The sequence below is a fragment of the Perca flavescens genome, chromosome 6 (genome assembly GCF_004354835.1).
Source record: "Perca flavescens isolate YP-PL-M2 chromosome 6, PFLA_1.0, whole genome shotgun sequence".
In the NCBI taxonomy this organism is placed as follows: domain Eukaryota; kingdom Metazoa; phylum Chordata; class Actinopteri; order Perciformes; family Percidae; genus Perca; species Perca flavescens.
In genome coordinates, this window is record NC_041336.1 from 12,447,265 (window position 1) to 12,468,435 (window position 21,171).

The 21,171-nt window shown below is 43.5% G+C and overlaps 1 protein-coding gene across 1 annotated transcript in view; it reads left to right on the forward strand.

Annotated features, from left to right (window-relative positions):
• The window catches only part of gramd1a (GRAM domain containing 1A), a 38,043-nt gene extending 16,872 nt beyond the window's left edge, over positions 1–21,171 (forward strand). The window contains exons 13-21 of the mRNA XM_028579898.1: positions 1,843–1,989; positions 3,527–3,648; positions 4,442–4,584; positions 5,893–5,996; positions 6,913–7,143; positions 7,712–7,796; positions 11,444–11,551; positions 20,153–20,273; positions 20,477–21,171. Coding sequence (XP_028435699.1) covers positions 1,843–1,989; positions 3,527–3,648; positions 4,442–4,584; positions 5,893–5,996; positions 6,913–7,143; positions 7,712–7,796; positions 11,444–11,551; positions 20,153–20,273; positions 20,477–20,584 — 1,169 coding nt within the window. The 3' untranslated portion in view covers positions 20,585–21,171. The remainder of the gene's footprint in view (positions 1–1,842; positions 1,990–3,526; positions 3,649–4,441; positions 4,585–5,892; positions 5,997–6,912; positions 7,144–7,711; positions 7,797–11,443; positions 11,552–20,152; positions 20,274–20,476) is intronic.

Here is a 21,171-nt window from a genome sequence, read left to right on the forward strand (position 1 = left end):
AAGATTTTTTTTAAAAGTGTGAATTATATGAAGATTAGATTAAAATACATAGTTTTTTTTAAACATTGTGTTATTTAATTTGAATTATGTCCTTTTTTAATTGAGTGAACTAGAAATCAGGGAAAACACTACACTCATTTGTTATGAACTTGGAGCCCAGTTACTATCAGATCAGCGCACCAGTGTTTAAAAAAACTACTTTAAGGACTTTAAACTCATGGGATTTTATGCTGTTATACTACTTTGAAACTCTATTCTCTGTACGTGTAGTGCCCAGAGATGGTGACTCAAGTCTGAAACTCGAGTTGCACTTAAGTCGCACAAGTCAGCACAGCTGACTTCAGACTTGACTTGCGCCTCGACCCAAAAGACTTCAGACTTGACTCGAGCTTCACTCGTCAACAACCTGTTTTCATGCAATTCTTGCTTTTAAAATCTAAATTTATTCATGTATTTCTATTGTTTTTATTTGTACATATATGTTGGGGAAACGTATGACGAGCTGCATGTCCCCTACCCATTACACATGCGCTATGTCTTATGTGTACGCACTCGCATAAAAAAAAAAATGCATTGACGATGGCGACACCAAGTCCTCCTGGAGTTGTGCCTTTTGTCATTAGTTTTGCTTTCTTAACTTGGTTAACAGTGGCAGTAAGCAAACAGCTACATGCAAGGTGTGTGGCACCAAGATAAATGATGCCGGATCAACTTCATCGGGCATCTCGAAAACGCACCCAGATAGGTCAGTCACTTGCTGATGTGAAAGATACGTTAACATTTAGCATATATCGTCACAAGTAACAAGCTAACCATCGCAAAGTGTTTGTGCTAATGCTGGGAACAGGCAAATTGTATCTTTGTAGTTGTATCCATATGATGTGACAAACTTAGGTTAATATTTCACCAGGTCCGAGGGCTAGAGGGATGTGTTAACAATACTGTGTTAGGGACATCAGGTGGCCAGAGACTTGAGACTTGACTTGGACTCGTGGCAAAAGACTTGAGACTTGACTTGAACTTGCCCCTCAAAGACTTGAGACTTGACTTGGACTCAAGGTGAAAGACTTGAGACTGGACTTGGACTTCCAAAAAAATCTTCTGTTCATCTCTGATAGTGCCCTCTTAATTAACTGGGCTCAGTTAAGGTTGTTAGCTTTAATCTGACTGTGAACTAAACTTGTCTTTTATAAATGGTGTTAACGGTTATTATAATTCTATTATTTCCCCTTCCTCCTGATCTCTGTGAACGATACATTTGTTTCTGCTTCATTGCTTCCACCTCTTCTTCCTTCCACAGTAATTGCAGGGAACGTTTTTTAAACATTAACATGGATTGATTTACTGCTCTTTGGGTGAATCTGTTCATTAAATAAATAAGTCCTTTGGAGATTAATGCAGGTTTTTTTGGCAGATTGTCAGATGAGTAACCTAAAATTGTCTCCAAAATGACAAGATTGTGATATGCCTGACTGGAGGTTTAAGTACAAATAGCATACTTTATTAGCAGATGTTAATGTGTAAACCAGAAACTCAGTGGGCCTTCTTCACCCATTCCCTTGAATTAATTTGGCAATGAAATCCTAATCACGGCTAGAGTTAAGTGTGATTATTAAGTGTAACTTTTAAAACAAACGTATGCATGAGTCTTAATGTTGACATACAATGGCAAAAGTTTTAATTTACCCTTTTTTATTTTTTTAGATGCATTTCTAGAACGTGAACCTGCACAGGATTTATAGCTCAGGACAAAAACGGGGATAAATGTTTAACCCCAAAAATATAGATTCAAAATCAAATCTAAAGAAGGTTAATCATTTCTGTTTTCTTCTCGACTTTTAGGTGAGGTGGAGTCGTTCTGCGCTGACCTGAGCGGGCGGCTGCACATCAACGCGGTGGTCCGCATCAGTGTAGACAAGCTGCATGACCTGCTATTCTCTGCTGACACACACTTCATCCAGCACCTCTTCTCCCAGCGACACTTTACTGGTAGGTAAAACACACACAAATAGGATGGTCAAAACAATTTTTCTTCATGGTCAAACAACTCTCATTGATTTTTAAGGATGGAATATTAAGGCACTTTTTGTTTTGGGTCATTTAACCTGTGTTTGAAAGATCTCTGTGAGCTCTTTCTCATGCTGCGAAACTGTGTTTAGCTTTGATAATGATGTGATCTTCCTACACTGCCTAGAACACATTAGACATAACTTGCATTAACTTGTTTAATTTGTGCAAGCGAGCAAGTTTTTCCTGTTGAAACGGTGACGGTTGGAGCCCATTGTTTGTTGTTGCTCTGCTGTTTTCTGAAATACAGAGGCTGCTGTCAGTGAAATAAAAGACACTTACTCATTCTTTGTGTCTGTCCCTGGAACCTGATGTTTGCTGTTAATGTTGATACTGGGATATTTGGTGCACTGCAAGCATCTGTTAGTGTTGTCGCCACATTGTTAGTTATTAGAGCCCGACTGATGAAGAATTTTTAAGCCCGATATCGATACAAATATTTGGTGATTTAAAAATCCGATATATCGGCCGATGTGTATATATATTTTTTTTAAATAATCCAGAAACGCGTTACAAAACACAAACGGATTTCCCTAAGATTAGTTATTTGTAGTTATTTATGAGTCCTCACTAAAATAATATGATAATGCAGTTTAAAAATAAACTTGTTTTATTGTCACAACAGAGGGACATCAAAATATATTAAAGTTTTGATAAATAAAATGTATAAAAATACAAACTTAAGATATGAAACTTAGTCCTTTGAACAATAACAACAACAAAAAATCTGAGTTGCCAACAGGGATGTTGTAGAGCGCCCTCTGATGGACAAACTAAACAACGCAGACCCTCATAACCTGGTTGAAGGGTGTTTCGTCCGTTTTTTATTTTATTTTTTAAACCTTCATTTATCTGCCATTATAAATACCGATAGTTTGGAAAATGCCTAATATTGGCCCGCCAATGTATCTGTCTGGCTCTATTAGTTATCCAGTAGAATAAGAAGAATACTCCAGCAAAAACCTCAACTTGTCATCTTTTAATCCGTGGAAACATGTTTTTGATGATGTATTCCCTTTCTAAAAAGTTTTGTTGCTCGTATGAAGCAGCTGTAGTACTAATCCGTCCAGCTGATGAATACAAATGCAGTATCCCTATGTATACTTTGTTCTGTAGTAGTTTAAATGACGGAAGTGAAGCTGTGGAGTTGATTTGGCCAGTGGCTACCCCAGTTGGAAGCTCAGCTCGCTTGGGAACATTGTGTAGCTCTAATTGGGGCATTTCTTTCTTTCTTCTTTTTTTTTTTTTTTTTTTTTTTGAAGGAGTGTGGATCTCTGTTTCTCTCTCTCTCTCTTTCCTTTCGACCCCTCTGGCTCTCTTGGTCTCTCTCCTTTTGATTTATTACATTCTCAACCTCTCTTGTCCTCTCTTATTTTTCACAAAATCACATGGGACTTTTTGCATCTTGTGCTCTCTTGATTTTCTCATGTTCTTTGTCTCTTTTCTCTCTCCCTCTTAGACCTATCGGTGGGTGAATGGCAGCACGACAGCAGCAGTGGGAGTACCAGCCGTGTGCTTAGCTACACCATCGCCCTCAACAACCCCCTTGGCCCTAAGACTGCTCCTGTGGTGGAGACACAGGTCAGTCCTTTAACAAACACCGGCTTTTTTAAGTTGAATTATTTAGCCCATTGGCACACAGGCTTTTCTAAAGGTAAATAGCTGATACAGAAACACTGTGCTTGTTTATATCATAATGTAACATCTGCTCAGACCAAATCATTGCTGCAATACAATTAAAACTATAACTTCATCAGTCCTTCAAAGCATTTAGATTTATCTTTGTTTTCAGAATCAAACCAGTTCTTGCTGCGATGCTATACTACTGCTACATTTAAACAGAGCAAAAACTGCTTGGTGAAATGTTGTGACATGTCCTTGTTCAAGTGTTTTTTGCTCAAAAATGCAATGTGTTTTTTGTTGTAAAAGAAATGCGCTGAAGGCTGTAAAATGGTGTCATCATTGGGAGTAACGTCAAAAATTTTCGAACTGTCTCTCCTGGAAGACATTCATAGTGTTTCAATCGGGTGTTCACGTGAAAAGTGACAAATAGTTTTAGAGAGAAGTTCCAACCCTGCTTCCTTTCTCACCTCTACACAGCTAGCTAATCATAGTGTGAAGTGGGCGTGATCGTCAGATTGTCGGTTTCAGAAAGTTACAGAAATTGTCGTACACAGCTCCGCCAGTTCCGATGTCGGAAAGGTGTGGGGAGAGCAACAAGCCATTTTGTTGAAGCATACTGGTACCTTTTACAGCAGTTAATTCAGCCTAAGAAGCCACAACTAGCAGACATGTCTGTCAGTAGTATGCATTTGTTATGTATCGGAGGAAACCAAAGTTTGCATGCCATTAACTATGCACCACCTGCTTCCAGACGTTGCATAAGAGCAGCGCCCGGGGCGAGTGCTTCGTGGTGGACTCGGAGGTCATCACCTCAGGCATCCCCTACCAGGACTACTTCTACACTGTCCACAGATACTGCCTCACCTCCATCAACAAGCACAAGAGTCGGCTCAGGTAGGTTTGTTTTTGCTGTCTTATTGGGGTAATCGCTGTGGGTGGGATTTATTTTGGGGACTTTGAGCTCACCCATTGAAAACCACAGTCAAAACAGAAGAGCCACATGTGAAAACCATACTCTCCTCTCATGTTGAATGCTTTGCTTTCCTATGAGAGTTTGTCTATTTCATGACTGTTACTGAAGTGTTGACTATATTCAAGATATGCGTTTCTTACGTGTGCTGGACTAAACAACTGTTGGCACAGACGTTGTACTTTCTTTTTTTGACTCAAAGTTTATTTTTATTTTTTGATATTACAGTTGATAATTCACGGGCTAGATAAAGGGCAAAGAAAGCTGATGTTAATAATGATTTTTTTTTTTTTTACTAAACACGATATGAGGATAAAGAGCAGCACCACATGTTATAGAAGCGATTAATATCAGTGGGGGTATGAAGTGAATAGGTTTAATGCTAAATATATGCTGTAGTGTTCTGAAGTGCAAAAGGAACACTAAAGTCAAACCAGAGAGAGAGAGAGATGTTGACACATAAAATATGATGCAAACTGTACTTGGTGGTGGTTAAGTCCCTCAGCATGGGGACCAGAAACTCTCCTATGAGTTAATCCCATCAGAGCTTTCTTTCCCTTTGTTTCGTCTAACGTCCCTTCCTGATACTTAAAACAAAGTCAGTCCTAACAATAAACACCTACTGATGCTATTGCTTTTATTTTTATTACTTTTATTTTCTCACTTCTGCAGACATTACTGGCTAAACATATTGTATTTTATTATTTGACTTGATGGCACATCAGCATATTTCCAGTACAAGTACAGTGGGTCTATGTATGTCAGCATCTCATGATCAAAGTGCAAGGGCATCTTTCTTGGTATTTTGCACCGGCGTTTAACAGTCACATGGAGAAAAGACAGAAATGTATTCACTGAAAGTAGCCTCAATAGACTATTATATAGAATATTATGCAATGATGCTGCAAGACATGTTTCATTTAAGTAAAGGCTTTGACTGTCTCAATGTCGGCTTCTCAGGAGCTCTTTCAGTAGTTTTCTTTATTTGGAGCCTTTTTCCACTAATAATCTGAGTGCAATCCATTCTGTATAAAGGTTTTTAGGGTAATTTTGGTTGGCAGTACCTCAGTCCGTAGGGACTGGAGTTCTGATTTAATAATGCCAGAGCAAAATGGAGCAGGTTGAATTGTTCTTATGAAAAACATGAAACCTTTTTTTTTTTTTTTTTAGTAAACCCATTAGATTGTCTATATGTATTTTAAGCAGGTTTTGTTTGCTTGTCCTCTGCCCAGAGTTTCCTCAGACATCTGCTACAGGAAGCAGCCGTGGAGCCTGGTGAAAGCTTTGATTGAAAAGAACACCTGGAGCGGCATTGAGGAGTACTACAGACATATGGGTGAGTCACATGCTCGGCCTCTTTCAGTTTATCTCTGTATACTCACAGCTTGTGGATACTAAACTGACCTATATTCAGTCCTATTTCCCTTTTGTAAATAACTGAACAAAAGTAAAGTGAAACTGCGTAAACGGCACACTCTTGACACGAAAGCCAAATGCACGGTTTCACGTTGCAGACACAAGATCACTTCCTATTGTCCATTTGTGTGTTGTAGCCTGAATGTGTTTGCAGGCATCATAGATCCCTATTAACAATGCTTGTGAGAGGGATAATGAGTCTGTTCATGTGGTCCATGGTTTATGTGTATTTAGGTTTGACTGATAAACCTTTTCTGTTTTGACAGATCAAGGCTTTTAAAAACTAGGAATGGTGGTTAGAACAGTACCTGAGCTTCAGTATCAATACCAAAATCATTTTTGATAGCTTGATATGTATTTAAATTCCCCCTTCACTCCAACATGTGTTCTGCTTATTGTTAGTTCACTTGACTTGAGCTTTACTGTGCAGAATGAACAATCTTATATCCAGTTGTTAAACTTTTGAAATGAAAATATATGCATACTTAATAGATTATTTAAACATGTTTATTGTTTTTACACAAAAACTTTGCCCACATAATACCCACACATACTTAAAATTATCTAAAAATATGACCTAATAAAGCAAAGAATAAAATACCAAGAATGGAACCAAGTTTTTAGCATTTTGTACAGTACTTGATACACTGTGATACAGAAGTGCTACTTTTCTCATTTGGTCGGTACTTAATACTTTCCTCAAAATGTGTTCCGATTGGCTATTAGCCATGTTTAGGACATGTTGGGACAGTTTGGAAAGAGAGCCAGCATTTGTCCCTTCACCTGACTTTCCTGTGTATTTGAATTCCTCCATCCATTTACTTTCCCACATGCAGAGAGTGAGGTGAGCAAGCTGGAGACGCTAATGCAGACCGAGGTTTCCGTGGTTACCACAGGCGAAGCAGTGGGCGCAGACGCTGCCAAGACCCCACCGGCCCTGCGCCGGCGCAAACGCACCTGCTCTCGACGGCAGGGCGACAAGGAGCGAGAGAGGGAGGGAGGAGGCATGGGCAGCGGAGACCGAGGGGACAGAGGAGTCGGAGAGGAGAGGGACAGGAGGGACGCCAGTAAGTCAGCCAGGATACAGTTGTTGAGAAGTCACTTTTGGGACTTTCAATCTTTGCCACCAATGTTAAAGCTCGTGCTCTCTAGCAAAACAAAAAGCCTGAATCAATCTTCTGTGCAATACTACCCTCTAGTGGTTCTGTTTGGTGTGACTTTACAGAAACGGAAACCTCGCTCCTCCAGGGCACCCTTTAAAACACTGCTGTGTCTTCATCAGAGTCAACCTGGAATAGGTGTTCTTATCACTGGATACTCGGTTGAGCAGGATTTTTAAGGGTGGGAGTTGTCATAGTGAATCAAACAGTCTTTCATCCTTGAACGTAATTGGATTTCAAAGAAATAAGAGGAATTTTCAGACAATGTCTTGGGCTTAGAAAGAAGGGGAAACTGGTCAGATTCATAAATAACACTTTTAATAATGTTGTTTTTTTATTTTAGCTGTTTTTCCTTGTGGAACTTTGAAATGAAAATGACTTGGAAGCAGTAGTTAGTTATCACTGTTAGAAATCAAATGTACATTAAAAACACAATGATCACTAAAAAACCTGTCCTGTATATTTTATTTTTTAGGTTCTCCGTATATAAAGCTGGGAGAACGTTCACGTGGTGGCGGACCTAACAGTATATCCACCATCCTCCTCATTGTCAGCTTCATGTAAGTTCAAGCGTGTGTGTGCGTGCGTGTGTCAAATCATTTTACTAGAATACAAGTCTGAATGTTGAATAACATTGAATAAAAACAATAAAGTTGTACAATCTTTTACTTTGTGTCAAATCAACTAAATATAATTTCCTTTTAAAAAAAACTTGATTTATCCTCCCATCTTTTCATAACAGTTAACTAGGTAATACAATTGTGTGTGTCATTGAGTCCTTGAATAACAGCAGCCTTTCTAAATCCTTGGTGTCTCTTCTGGTTGTTTTAACACAAGGTTGTTTGCGGCATCTTTTATTTTCTACTGTACGCTGATCATATGAATCTTATGTCTTATTAACTAGTCATCGCACGCACAATTAGTAACTTTGAACGGAGATGAGCGTTTCTAAATAGAGATTATGTTCTATAAAGAATGAGTGTATGGAATGAGTACAGTTTACACATAAAAGCATGTGTGTCCTTGCATGTGGTTCTCCTCCTTGGTAATACAGTATGTGCTTTCATCTATTGTGTAGTCAAACTAAAATGAAAGGAGTCTCTGTCTGTCCTTCGAATTTTCTCGACAACCCTTCTTCCGATCGACTTCACACTTGGCGGGTGTATTGTTAAGGAAGTGCAGTCTTGAGAGGGCTGCTCTTTGGATCTAAGGGACATTTATTAGTAGTGTGTTATTTACACACTGTGTAGCGTATTGAGAGGGGACCCCCTTTTAACTGCCGCTGCCGAACGACATGCTGGGTACAGCTCACGCTCCGTCGCTCGTTACGGTACATTCAAGATCAGATGAAGAAAGAGAACGGAGGTGTTACATTGTAGCGTTGTCGAACATTTGCAGCATCAGTGATGTAACGTTCGGATTGAACCATTTTCTCCCCAGAAATAACCTAGTCCCAAATAGCTAGCTGTTACCAAAGAAACCTATACTAAAAGGGGGTCCATGTTGTGTCCTTTGCTGAGGGACACTACTATGTCATGGGCAGGTGTGTTGCTCAGGACTAGGGCTGGGTACCAAATTCAGTACTTTTTTAGGCACCGACTGAATTGCCTCTGAAGTATCGCATGTCAAAAAATGCCTCGTCATTCAATACCCAATTTCAATACCTAAGGAGTAAATCTCATCAGCGTCAGTGAGCCAGTAGGCATGCAGCATTGCTTCTACCAAGATCTAATAATGCTGGTGACTGGCTGTCTAACGTTACATGTCGTAGAGGCATGCAGGAAGAACTCTAAGTTACACACAGAGACTGGGCTCACGTACAGTAGTAGGAGCTGAAAAATAAATAAAAAGATTTGTGCCGTAAGTTCATTTTGTTTTATAAAATTGGTATTGAAAAAAGTATCGTTTAGGAACCGGTGTCGAAGTCACGGTCGGACAATGTTGAACGATACCCAGCCCTACTCAGGACTCAAGGAAGCGCAGTTTTGAGTGTGAAGTTGTTTGGATGAGCAGTTCTCGAGAAAGCTGCAAGCGACAATACTAGAGTCCAGTTAATCTGCCCGTTCCAAACTGCCACATTTTAAACGGGCACTGCACTTAGTTATGTGCAATATCAGGAGTTACCTGATCAAATCTCTGGTTTGATTGTAATTAGTTTTTTACTTTGGGTTTCTGCTGTCTTGGTTCTATCCATGTCTGAATGCTTCCTCATTCAGACACGTTGGATATCGATCTCCTGCATACTAACAGCCTCACACTGCCTTTCTTGCTATTTCTCTTCCTTCTCCTTCCTTTCTGCAATACTTCTTGTGAATAGGATCTGTATCAGGTTCGTATGAGAGGCTTTGATTTTTTTTTTACCACTGGCTGCAAAAATAAGAATTATGTAAATGATAAAGGAAAAATCCACCCTTTTAAATACTCTTAACGTGCACTCTAATTAACCATGAAGCACATTTTTTGTTTTTTAATTCTTTCATACAAATTTGACTGCTGGAGTGAATTTTAAATCCGTATTTTGTTGTCCCCAACATCCGGGGACTTGAGAGACATTTGCTGTAGTTTTATATGAACACACAACAACTTCCATATGTATGTTTGCCACTCTGACATTCAGTTTTGCTTTGTATTCAGTCTACAAATCACCTTTTTTAAGTCATCTTAACACTTGTAGTTTGGTTAGATTATTACTTCTGGTCTGCTTCATGTTCACTTGAGAAATGAATCAAATTCCGGTGACTGAAAGCAAGTAATGCAGCACTTTACTGTATCTTATGATTTAGTTTATCTTCTTTGGTGTTCTCTAAGAGCTATATATATTTTATATTCTATATAAAATGAATGCAGTAGGACAAAACCTCACCACACCTCTGTTTTAACTTCTTTTTACTTTCTTTTCAAAAATCTTTTTATTGATTTTCAACAAAAAGGCATTGCACAATGTATACGTTCTCACAATGGAAGGTCATGTTCTTCGGCATACAGACCACGACCTTCCACTCCCACCCACCATAGCCCGTCATTAAGCAAACTAAAATTTAGCACACCGTAACAAACTGAATGAAAAGTTGGTTGCAGATGTGACTACAGTGACCATAAGAGATGGTAATCTGGTAATTGCAATACATGTATGAGGAAGAAAAGCATAAATGAATACATTACAAGTGTCCCTGAGCAAGACACTGAACCCCTGAAGTTGCTCCCCGGATGCTGTATGTATAGCTGTCCTCTGCTCCTAATACTTAGGATGGGTTACAATGCAGTAATTGGATTTCACTACATTGTATGTGACGAATAATCTGATTTTGAGGCGTTTTTAAAATGTCTTAAATTCAATTTTGACAGGTCTTCAAAATTTTATTGGATTATGGATTTGTTGTTAGTTGCACTTCCTTCAGTCTTCGCTATGTGTTTTTGGTAAAGAATATATCCGAGCACACCCAGCTACTGGGTCAAGATGTGGTATGTAGACTAATGTGGCGTCTCCTCTCATTAGAAAAATAGCTACTTCTAGAAATAATAATAATATGGGTAAGTGCAAGTTCAGCGAGATCTGCCTCGAGAACAGTGCATTTAGTGCTGCCCTACACACACACACACACACACACACACACACACACACACACACACACAGTTCTGTGTAGTCATATTTAGTGTAATGTTCATGTTATTTGTTATTACATGTTATTTACTTTGCAAATAGGCTAATTCTGGAATTTTCCTTCAGACACTTTACACTTTTTTGGATGTGAAATAGATCTTAAATTGCATTCATAATGGTCTTAAAAAGACCTTAATTTCACTTGTGAAACCTGCAGAAACCCTGTAGAGTAATGTGTGATTGTTAAGTCTAGAAAGTAGTTCTTATTCATGTATTAAGTTAGAAATATTTATACTGTTATGAACAGGAAACAAAAATTACAAGACCAGTAAAAAATTCCGCTGAGGAATGCAACATGTACAGAATGACCGAAATAGTTGTTTGCAACATTAACATTTGTGACGGGGTGGATTTCTCCTGCAACCAAATAACATTGTGTTGTGAGTAAGTGCTGGGTTGTGATTGAAGTGACAAACACTGAAATATGTCCGTCTCACTGTTGATATCTTACTGTTCTCTCTCTTGTTGAAGCATTTTCACCGTTTTTGAGCCTTTTCATAGCGGTCTGTAAATTAGACACTTGTCTTGTCTCTCTGTCCCCGTCAGTCTGGTGGTGCTGGTGGCTCTCAACATGCTGCTCTTCTACAAGCTGTATGCTCTGGAAAGAGCGGCCCATACACTGGAGACATGGCACTCCTATTCTGTTGCTGACAGGTAAACACACCGCACTCTTTTCCATACAAATACAGACTCTCTGTTGTGGTGTTAATTGGCGTGTGGTCTCAGACTGAGTTATTCTTGTGGGCTCTGAGGTGGGAAATATCCCTCAGAGTATTAAGTTATTGCATAGCAACGAATCCCCTCTTGCCCTTTTTGTAAGGTCAGTTGATGAGTAGATAAAATGCTAATTATTTTTATCGATATTAACAACAGATCGCGTGATATGTGAAAGGCGAAGAAGAACTATCCCCCGACTCTACGCAGCATTTTGACCTCTTTCAGCTCACACCTTTTGGTTTTCATGGCCCGCAAGTTTACTGTTTGGGTTCTGTATGATAGAAGGTGTAAATATGGGTTAATAGGTGTGGCAGCAATCGCTTCAGGGTGTCGGGTCAGGACACTATTCCAATGTTCAGGTGAGAGTGTGGGGAGAAAGGAGATGCAGAGTCCAGGGTTGCAGTTTAGATGGTTTATATAAACAAATAGGCTTGTGTTTCTGTGCGTGTGTGGTTCTGTAACAACAAAGCACAGCAATACAGACTGTTTAGAAAGAATAGTTACAGACCAATAGCAAAGGCAAACCTAAGCTAAAACATAGCCAGCTACAAATAGCATGCACAGAGCAATGTTAATGGCTAACAATAGTAACTGGACTGCAATGAGCTATCAATTAAAGATTAGCAAGCACATGGCATTCATGTAACCTATATAAATGACAGTCATAAGAATTATAACAAGCATTTAAACTAAATAAACAACCGAAATATTCAGTGCACAGCATAGAAAACAATAGCTATTAAAATGTAGAACAGTTAAACAGACTATTACAAGCTAGCGGCTAGCTCTGAATCCTGTTGTAAGCTAACAGAAACCTAAATACATTCACGGCTAATAAACACTTACGGTGTGTTACTTAACACAACAATTAAACTCACATTTCCATGGACGCACACACGGAAAAGAAACTGTCCGTCAAAAATCGCCGCAGTCTAAACTCAAGTCCAGCTGATGTCTGCTCCTCCATGCTTCTCATTCGCTGCTGCGTTCAGGGGCCGTTGTCAGGGTGGGAACAGAGAGTGCACATGCAGAGCGTGTGATCAGACACAGTTGATACATAATGGGAATGCATACTCAGGGCATGGCCTTTTTACAGCCGCCCCAAATTTGGTATGCAAATTTGTTTTCAAGGTCCATTATGGCTCGTCAGCATCACGGGGAAAGCAGGCAGTCTGATGAGCCGTGCAACTGGGCGAGTGTAGGTACGATCCTTCACTTGGACAACTGCAGTCCTCACACGGCCGTCTGCTCCAGGTATGACAGTCTTTACGGTTCCTACTTGCCACAGAGCCCTTGGAGCCTGCTGATCTACAATGAGAACTACCGTCCCAATGGTGATGTCCTCTTCATCAATATTCCATTTCTGTCGTGCTTGCAAGGTGGGCAAGAAATGCTGTATGAAGTGCCTCCAGAAATGATCGGCTAGGACTTGAGTATGTCTCCACCTTTTGCGACTAAGCAGTTCTGTCTCTGGGTAAACGACTTGTGGCAGGGAGGAGTCCGGCCGCCCCATCAACAAGGAGTTGGGTGTAACAGGATCCGGGTCTGCAATGTCCGTGGAGACATAGCCCAGGGGCCTAGAGTTGAGGATGCTCTCCACCTCAATCAAGACAGTCATCAACACTTCCTCGGGTACAGTTTGAGCTCCTAGTGTGGTTCGGAGGGCTGTCTTCACCGATCGCACCTCTCTTTCCCACGACCCACCAAAGTGGGGAGCTCCGGGTGGATTGAAGCGGAACCGGATCTGTTCTGCTGCTAGCAGATCTCTGAGGGCAGGCTCCAGGGTATTGAATGCTTCATGCAGCTCTCTACTCCCTCCTTTGAAGTTGGTGCCTTGATCGGATAAAAGCTCAAAGGGCTTTCCCCTACGAGCAATGAAGCGTCTGAGGGACATTAGAAAGGAATTAGAGTCCATATTCGCCAGCAGGTCGAGGTGGACTGCCCTCGTGGTAAGACACTTGTACAGGATGCCCCATCTTTTTTCAGTTCGTCTGCCTATTTTGACGAGCATAGGGCCGAAGCAATCCACCCCTGTTGAAAAGAAGGCAGGTCGAAAAAGCCTTAAACTTGAGGGGGGCAAATCTGCCATTCTCGGGACCACTGGTTGGCCTCTCCACTTCCTGCACTCAGGACAGTTATGTTGATGCCTCCTCACTGCTTCTCTACCTATCAATATCCAGTACCTCCTGCGCAGCTCAGCGAAGACACGTTCAGCTCCAGGGTGATGCAACTGCTTATCACAGTGCTGGATTAGGAGCTTTGTGACTGGGTGAGTGGGGGCTAGAAGGACGGGGTGCAGAACATCCTGGCTCAGGCTGTTACACCTACGGAGTCTACCTCCAACTCGGATCAGGTCAGAAGACTCATCGTATTCGGGAGCAAGGGTAAGCAATCTGCTGCTTGTCGGGATGGTCTTTCCTGACTTGATAAGTGTAAACTCTTCAGGAAAGCTCTCCATCTGAGCATGTCTCAGGAGGGCCAACTCGGCTTTAGAGTAGTCATCGGCGGCAGGCTGAGTGGTGCTATCGGCCGCCCCGTGGAGCAACTGTGCAGTAGCTTCCAGAAGTTCCTGATATGTGCTGAACTGCTGAACATCAGGTATTGTAGGACTTGTTGTTCCTGTGAGCAGACCGCTGAACGTTGTCTTCCTCAGCTCTTCTACCTCTTCTGTAGTGTCTCCTCTGGTGCCTTCGGCCAATGCTTGGCCGACAACTGAAGGAAAGGTGGCCCTTTACTCCAGCGATTCTCTCCAGCAAGCTGAGTCAGTGTTTTCCCTCTTGTAATATCATCAGCAGGATTGGTTGCTGAATCAATATAGCGCCAGGCTGTAGGGTCAGACAGCTCTTGTATTTCTGCAACTCTGGTTCCCACGAACACTTTATATCGGCATGAATCTGACTGAAGCCAGTTAAGTACTGTGGTTGAGTCTGTCCAGTACACCACCTCCTGGATGTCAAGGGTGAGCTCTCTCTTAAGAACTGAAGCTAACTGCGCTCCTGTGAGGGCTCCACACAGTTCCAGCCTGGGGATTGAAAGCTGCTTCTTAGGCGCGACTCTTGATCTTGCAGCCAAGAAGGCAACATAGACTTCTCCTCTGTCCCCTTCGGTACGCAGGTACGCCACAGACCCATACGCACGCTCAGAGGCGTCACAGAACATGTGAATGCTGCGACTACTGTTGCTGCAATTCCAACTGTGGTCAGTGTAACATCTTGGCAGAGTGATCTGTGCCAGCTGGGGAAGCTCACTTTCCCACAACTGCCAGGCTTGGAGAAGGTCTTCTGGTAGGTGAGGATCGTCCCATCCTCTTTTCTTGTCCCAGAGACGTTGCACGATGACCTTGGCTCTCGTGGTGTATGGAATGATAAATCCGAGAGGGTCGTACTGTTGAGCGAGCAGTCGATAGATGTTGCGCATGGTAGGCTCTGGACTTTCACTCTGGTGATGCTTGTAATGCAGTGTATCAGACTTGCAATGCCATACGAGTCCGAGAGTACGCTCTTGGGGTCAGCCATCTCCTGGTTGAACCAGAGGATGCTGCTCTCTGACCTAGACTCTTCAGGTATGTTGTCAATGACTGTGGGCACATTGCTAGCCCATTGTCAAGTTCAAATCCACCCGCCATGAGGAGGGAATGCAGTCTGTTGACCAACTTTTTAGCTTGCTCTTCGGAGGGAAGACTCTGCAAACAGTTGTCAACATAAAAACAGCGTTCTATTGACAGACGGGCATCTTCTCCTGGCTCAGTGTGTCTCTGGACATGTGCTTGGAGTGCAAAGATAGCACAACATGGGCTGCATGTGGTCCCGAATGGAAGCACTTGCCACTCGTAGACCGTCGGTTCTTCATCTACCTTCATGTCGCGCCACAGGAAACGTAGGAATGGTCTGTCTTCTTCCAGCAGACGAACCTGGTGGAACATCCCTTTAACGTCACTGCTGATGGCGATTGGGTGTTCCCTGAATCGAAGGAGGACTCCCAAAAGGCTAGCTCCCAATGTGGGGCCCGGCAGGAGGTGGTCATTCAGGTTCTGGCCCTTGTATGTGAAGGAGCAATTGAAGACTATCCTGTCCTTCCCGTTGTGGTGCACCATGTGGTGCGGGATGAACCACGAGTGGCTGCTCCCTTTAGCCTCTGTCGGTGACATGGGTGTGACATAGCCAGCCTCAAGCAACTTGTGGATCTCCTTGGAGTAGGTCGCCGCCCTTTCCAGTTCTCTGGCCAGTCTTCTTTCTGTCCCACGCAGCTGAGTCAACACTGCCTCCTTTGGTGCATGGAGAAGGGGGAGGTTTTTCTTCCACAGTAACGGGGTGGCATACCTTCTGACTCCGTTCACCTCAATCCTGTTTGTCTTCTCCTCAAGCTGTCGGACTGCCTCTGTGTCTTGCTTCGACCTAGTGATGAGCCACTCACTCCGATACGGCAAGGTATCCAGCTGCCACAGTTTCTCCACATGGCTGAAGAGCTCAGCTTCTGGATGAGCACAGGATGTAAAAAGACACTGCTGCGGAGTGAGCCGGTGGCGCAGGAATTTTGATGGGCCTTGTAGAACCCACCCAAGTCTGGTGTGTACGGCTGCAGGTCCACCAGGAGGGCCGAGGCGTACCGGTTCCACAGGAGTGATGAGATGAGGGTAATCTGACCCGATGAGCAGCAACGGCTGTGCCTCCTTGATGCTTGGCAGTGGCAGGTCCTTAAGGTGACGGTACCTTTCCTGCAGAGCTTTGACTGGGTACGTATGGCGGGCGAGGCCAAGTTCCTTTGCAGTGAAAGCTCTGTGGATCTGGAATGAAGAGCCAGGCTGTGATGCGGAAGACACAGAGAATGACACTGTAGCTCCGTGGATGGTACGAACCTCTTGTCGGACAGTGCGGAGCGCCAGGTCTTCAGATTCCCTGTGCAAGCCTAAGTAATCAGCAGCTTCATGCAAAAGTATGGTGCGTTCTGAACCATCATCCAATATAGCATAGGTCTCAAGTACCTTGTCGCCGCTCTGGAGGATAACACGACTCAACTTGAGTAATACCTGGCTGCTGCATGTCGGCCGATCTAGGTACAGGGTCTCTGAGATAGAACTCACCAAGCAAGTGCTTTCTCCAGTAACCTTGGGTTTATCCGACGCTGCAGCGTTTTGGCTGATATTGACCTCATGAAGAACCTCAAGGTGCTTTCTTTTCGCACTGTTTGCACTTGGCCTTGAGTGTACACTTTGCTGCTTGGTGATCACGGCCACATCTCCAGCACCTCTGGTTCCCCTTTATCCACTCTGTCTTCTGCTCAATCGACAAGAGTTTAAAGTTGCTGCACTGGTTAAGATAGTGCTGCACCGAGTCACAGAAGGGACAGTACTTCTTTGGCTTATCCTGTGTCGTCTCCGATACAGATACAGTTGTAGCTTTCTCTGGTCTCTCCTGCTGACTACCATGGAGAATAGTAGTGGTCTTCTGGGACTTGTACTCTGTACGCCTGTCTCGGCGTGGGGCTTGCTTCTCTTGACCTGAATTGCTACAGTACTGACCTCCATCTACCTGTACACGAACCTCATATTCAAGCCAATCAGCTAGGTCAAGCAGTGTTGGGATTGGAATGCGGATGGGGTTCACAAATCTCTGGAAGTTGGCTCTTAGGTGGGTGGCAACTTAGCTAAGAGGCGAGATACGTGTGAGCCACATCTTAACTCTGTCCAGCCCTGGCCTCCCAACTGGTGCAACATGCCCACTAATGCACGGACTTGGAGGGCAAATGACTTGAAGGCTTTAATGTCGCCACTCTTGATGTTTGGTCCATCCATCAAATTAGAGATTCGCTTCAAGGCCAGCAGTTGAGGTTGACCGTACATTTCGGTGAGTGCCCTCATGGTATCGCTGAATGGGAACAGGCCGTTACTGTATGAATCAGCAATTAGCAGTGCTTCTTCACACTTCAGGTGGTCAGTCAGTATCTGGAACTTAAAGCGTTCTGAAGCATCAGGTGGGAGGATGTTGTCCAACGCGAGCTTCAATCTTGCAAACTCACGTGGGTCCTCGTGTTTGAGGTCAGGGATTGTCGGCTTAGGTCCGCTATATGTCTCCACATGTGGGTGTCTGCCAAAGGGGGGTCGAGCCTGAGGCCGCTCTGCTGGGTGCAGGTAGTCATAATATCGATCATCTGGGAAACGCTCATTCCAATGCTGGTACTGACCATCAAGGCCATAATAGGTGTCATAGCCATTAGCAGAACGATAGCGATCCTCAGGATAGCCTCTCCGATCTGAAGGGTGATTCCTGCCACCTTCCCAATAGGGGGGGTCATTACGTTGGGCTTGCAGACTAGGTTGTCGATATGACTCAGCAGGGTAAATGTGGCTGTTGTCATAGCGACGATAAGTATCAACAGGAAGTGGGCGGAACTTGTCATCACGCCCGATGGTACGTAGCATCATAGGGAGGGCTGTAGCTGTCATCAGGGCAACGATAGGCATCATTAGGCAAAGAACGAGTCCTAACATCAGGTGTACTGGATGTAGCGCCACTATGAGGATGATAGCTGATAGCGGACTGACGCTGAACAGCACCAGTTGGAGAGCAGTGTGTGTCTTCTTGGTGTTGGGCGGCGGCAGTGGGTCTACTGTCGTCAAACCTCGAGGCATGGGGGACGATCTGGCTTCTGGTGTTCGCTGAAAGGCGTCTTTGTAGCAGGGGTTGACTCACCAGAAGCTAATGGAGAAGATACTGCATGCTGATGACTGGACAGACCTGCTCCCTTTAGACTGTCACTAAGCTCTGTAATTGGGTCATGTTGGCGGTATTGTGGGGAAGAAGAGTCATCACTGAATTGCACCTGTAGAGCATTTTCACTCTGACGTGGGTCCTGATGACCACTATGTGCCGTCAGTTTACTAATGGGTGCAGGTGTGTATGATGTCCCATGATCCTCAAGTTGTCTGGGCCGTGACATGACATATGAAGGAGCTAGTGCAGGAGAGCTGGCGATCATGTCTGTAAGGCGTTGCACATCTTTACGCAGTTTGTCATTGTCCTCTTTCATGCTACGAATACATCCTAAAACATCCGCAGTGATAGCATGTCTGGCCTGCTCATCCACTGGACTGCGATGCCTGATAGGGTAACTGACCTCATAGTCCTGAAGGTATGATGGCAGGTGGCTCTGTCTGTGTGGGCGGTCCACATCTCTTTCTGAGTCTCTTTCATCTGGCCTGAACATCTTGGACTGACGCAGTTGCTGGATCCGGCTCGAAGGACCAAAATTGTATGATAGAAGGTGTAAATATGGGTTAATAGGTGTGGCAGCAATCGCTTCAGGGTGTCTGGTCAGGACACTATTCCAATGTTCAGGTGAGAGTGTGGGGAGAAAGGAGATGCAGAGTCCAGGGTTGCAGTTTAGATGGTTTATATAAACAAATAGGCTTGTGTTTCTGTGCGTGTGTGGTTCTGTAACAACAAAGCACAGCAATACAGACTGTTTAGAAAGAATAGTTACAGACCAATAGCAAAGGCAAACCTAAGCTAAAACATAGCCAGCTACAAATAGCATGCACAGAGCAATGTTAATGGCTAACAATAGTAACTGGACTGCAATGAGCTATCAATTAAAGATTAGCAAGCACATGGCATTCATGTAACCTATATAAATGACAGTCATAAGAATTATAACAAGCATTTAAACTAAATAAACAACCGAAATATTCAGTGCACAGCATAGAAAACAATAGCTATTAAAATGTAGAACAGTTAAACAGACTATTACCAGCTAGCGGCTAGCTCTGAATCCTGTTGTAAGCTAACAGAAACCTAAATACATTCACGGCTAATAAACACTTACGGTGTGTTACTTAACACAACAATTAAACTCACATTTCCATGGACGCACACACGGAAAAGAAACTGTCCGTCAAAAATCGCCGCAGTCTAAACTCAAGTCCAGCTGATGTCTGCTCCTCCGTGCTTCTCATTCGCTGCTGCGTTCAGGGGCCGTTGTCAGGGTGGGAACAGAGAGTGCACATGCAGAGCGTGTGATCAGACACAGTTGATACATAATGGGAATGCATACTCAGGGCATGGCCTTTTTTACAGGTTCACTCTTACTTGTTCTCCTCAGCATTGTTTTTGGCTTTTTTTAAGAAAAAACCATACACTACCTGCTCAGCACCAAACAGCAGACAGACACAGTTAGCTACTAACTGGTGCACATTGGAGCATTTAGCAGCTAAAAAGCCACATTTCCCTCAGGAGTTGATGGAGACCAAAGAACAGCTAAAAGAGAGTGAAAATTGGACTTGCATTCATCAGGTCAAGAAAACCCACTATATAAAATGAATACTAATTTTGCTCTCTATCTGCTGTGTAAATGGGCAACTGTTTGCAAACAAGTTTGAACAAAAGAGCCAAGTCTGTAATATTGTGTTTACAGTGTTTTTCAGCTGTCCCCTAGTGGCCAAGGAATCGGTTATTTTCAGGTTTAAGAAAACTGTAACTAATTTGAATAACTCTGCTCTTTTCTTGTTCTCTCCTTTTCCCTCGTCCACCTTCCTCTCCTCAGTCCTTTGCCCCAGACAGCTGGAGAGTGGGCTCAGGTCTTGCAGCTTCAAAGGCAATTTCACCAGGCTCAGCTCAGCAAGTGGCAGCAGATCCTGCAGTCCTCTGTCACGCTTCTCGACCAGGTGTGTGCGCGTGTTTTGTTTGTGTTTTTCTATTACTCATGTGAAGTGAAATGCTTGAAGTGCACCTCTGCCGGGACCAGTCAGCAAGAAAGCTCATGCGTCACACAAACCGCTTGCGCTCAAACTGTGCTGGGTCGTCACTGCATTATGTAATCTGGTATTTCTCACCCTCCCCCACCACCCCCTCCATGTTTATCTCCCAGATGAAGCAGTCTTTAGAAAAGCTCCACCGGGGCATCGTGGTCCCAGAGGTGCAGCAGGATCCCCCCGATGACACCCTCACACCCTCAGAGTCCCCGACTGAGGCCTGAGCCGCGCCCCCCCCCCCCGACCCCGACTGTCACCCATCTCTGAACTCATCCTGGTAGACTAGAAAAGGGGCACACAGTTTGCTCTTTTCCTCATTTCCAAATCGAAAAAAAAAACAGGAGTGGGGACATGCAGGGGGACTGCATTACCCACAATTCTCCTCGCCTGACTGACTTGAAATGGCGACGTTCGCCTTCCTCCTCAACCAGTAACGACTTCGGTGAACTCATTCAGACTGGAAGCTATCATGACGACAGCAATAACTGACCTGCAGCTGCAAGTCCCCTGTACATAGTGAATGGAAACAGGCCACTGGTGGGCCCATTCAGACCATCCACTCTTCAAGAATCATAGAGACATTTCAAAATGGCTAGCCGTATTTCAGAATAACTTTAAATCAGACCTCCTTCATTTTCAGCACCCCACGTTTTATGACTATCACAGACTTCAGTTCCTCTTCTGACATTGCAACATTTCATAGGGATCAGTGATTCTGGAAAGTGGGAGCTCTTCCTTCTAGTCCTGGGAACAGTTTAGATACCTTTGCCTCTATAGTGAAAGCCTGCTGAAACAAAAAGTGTGTGTGTGT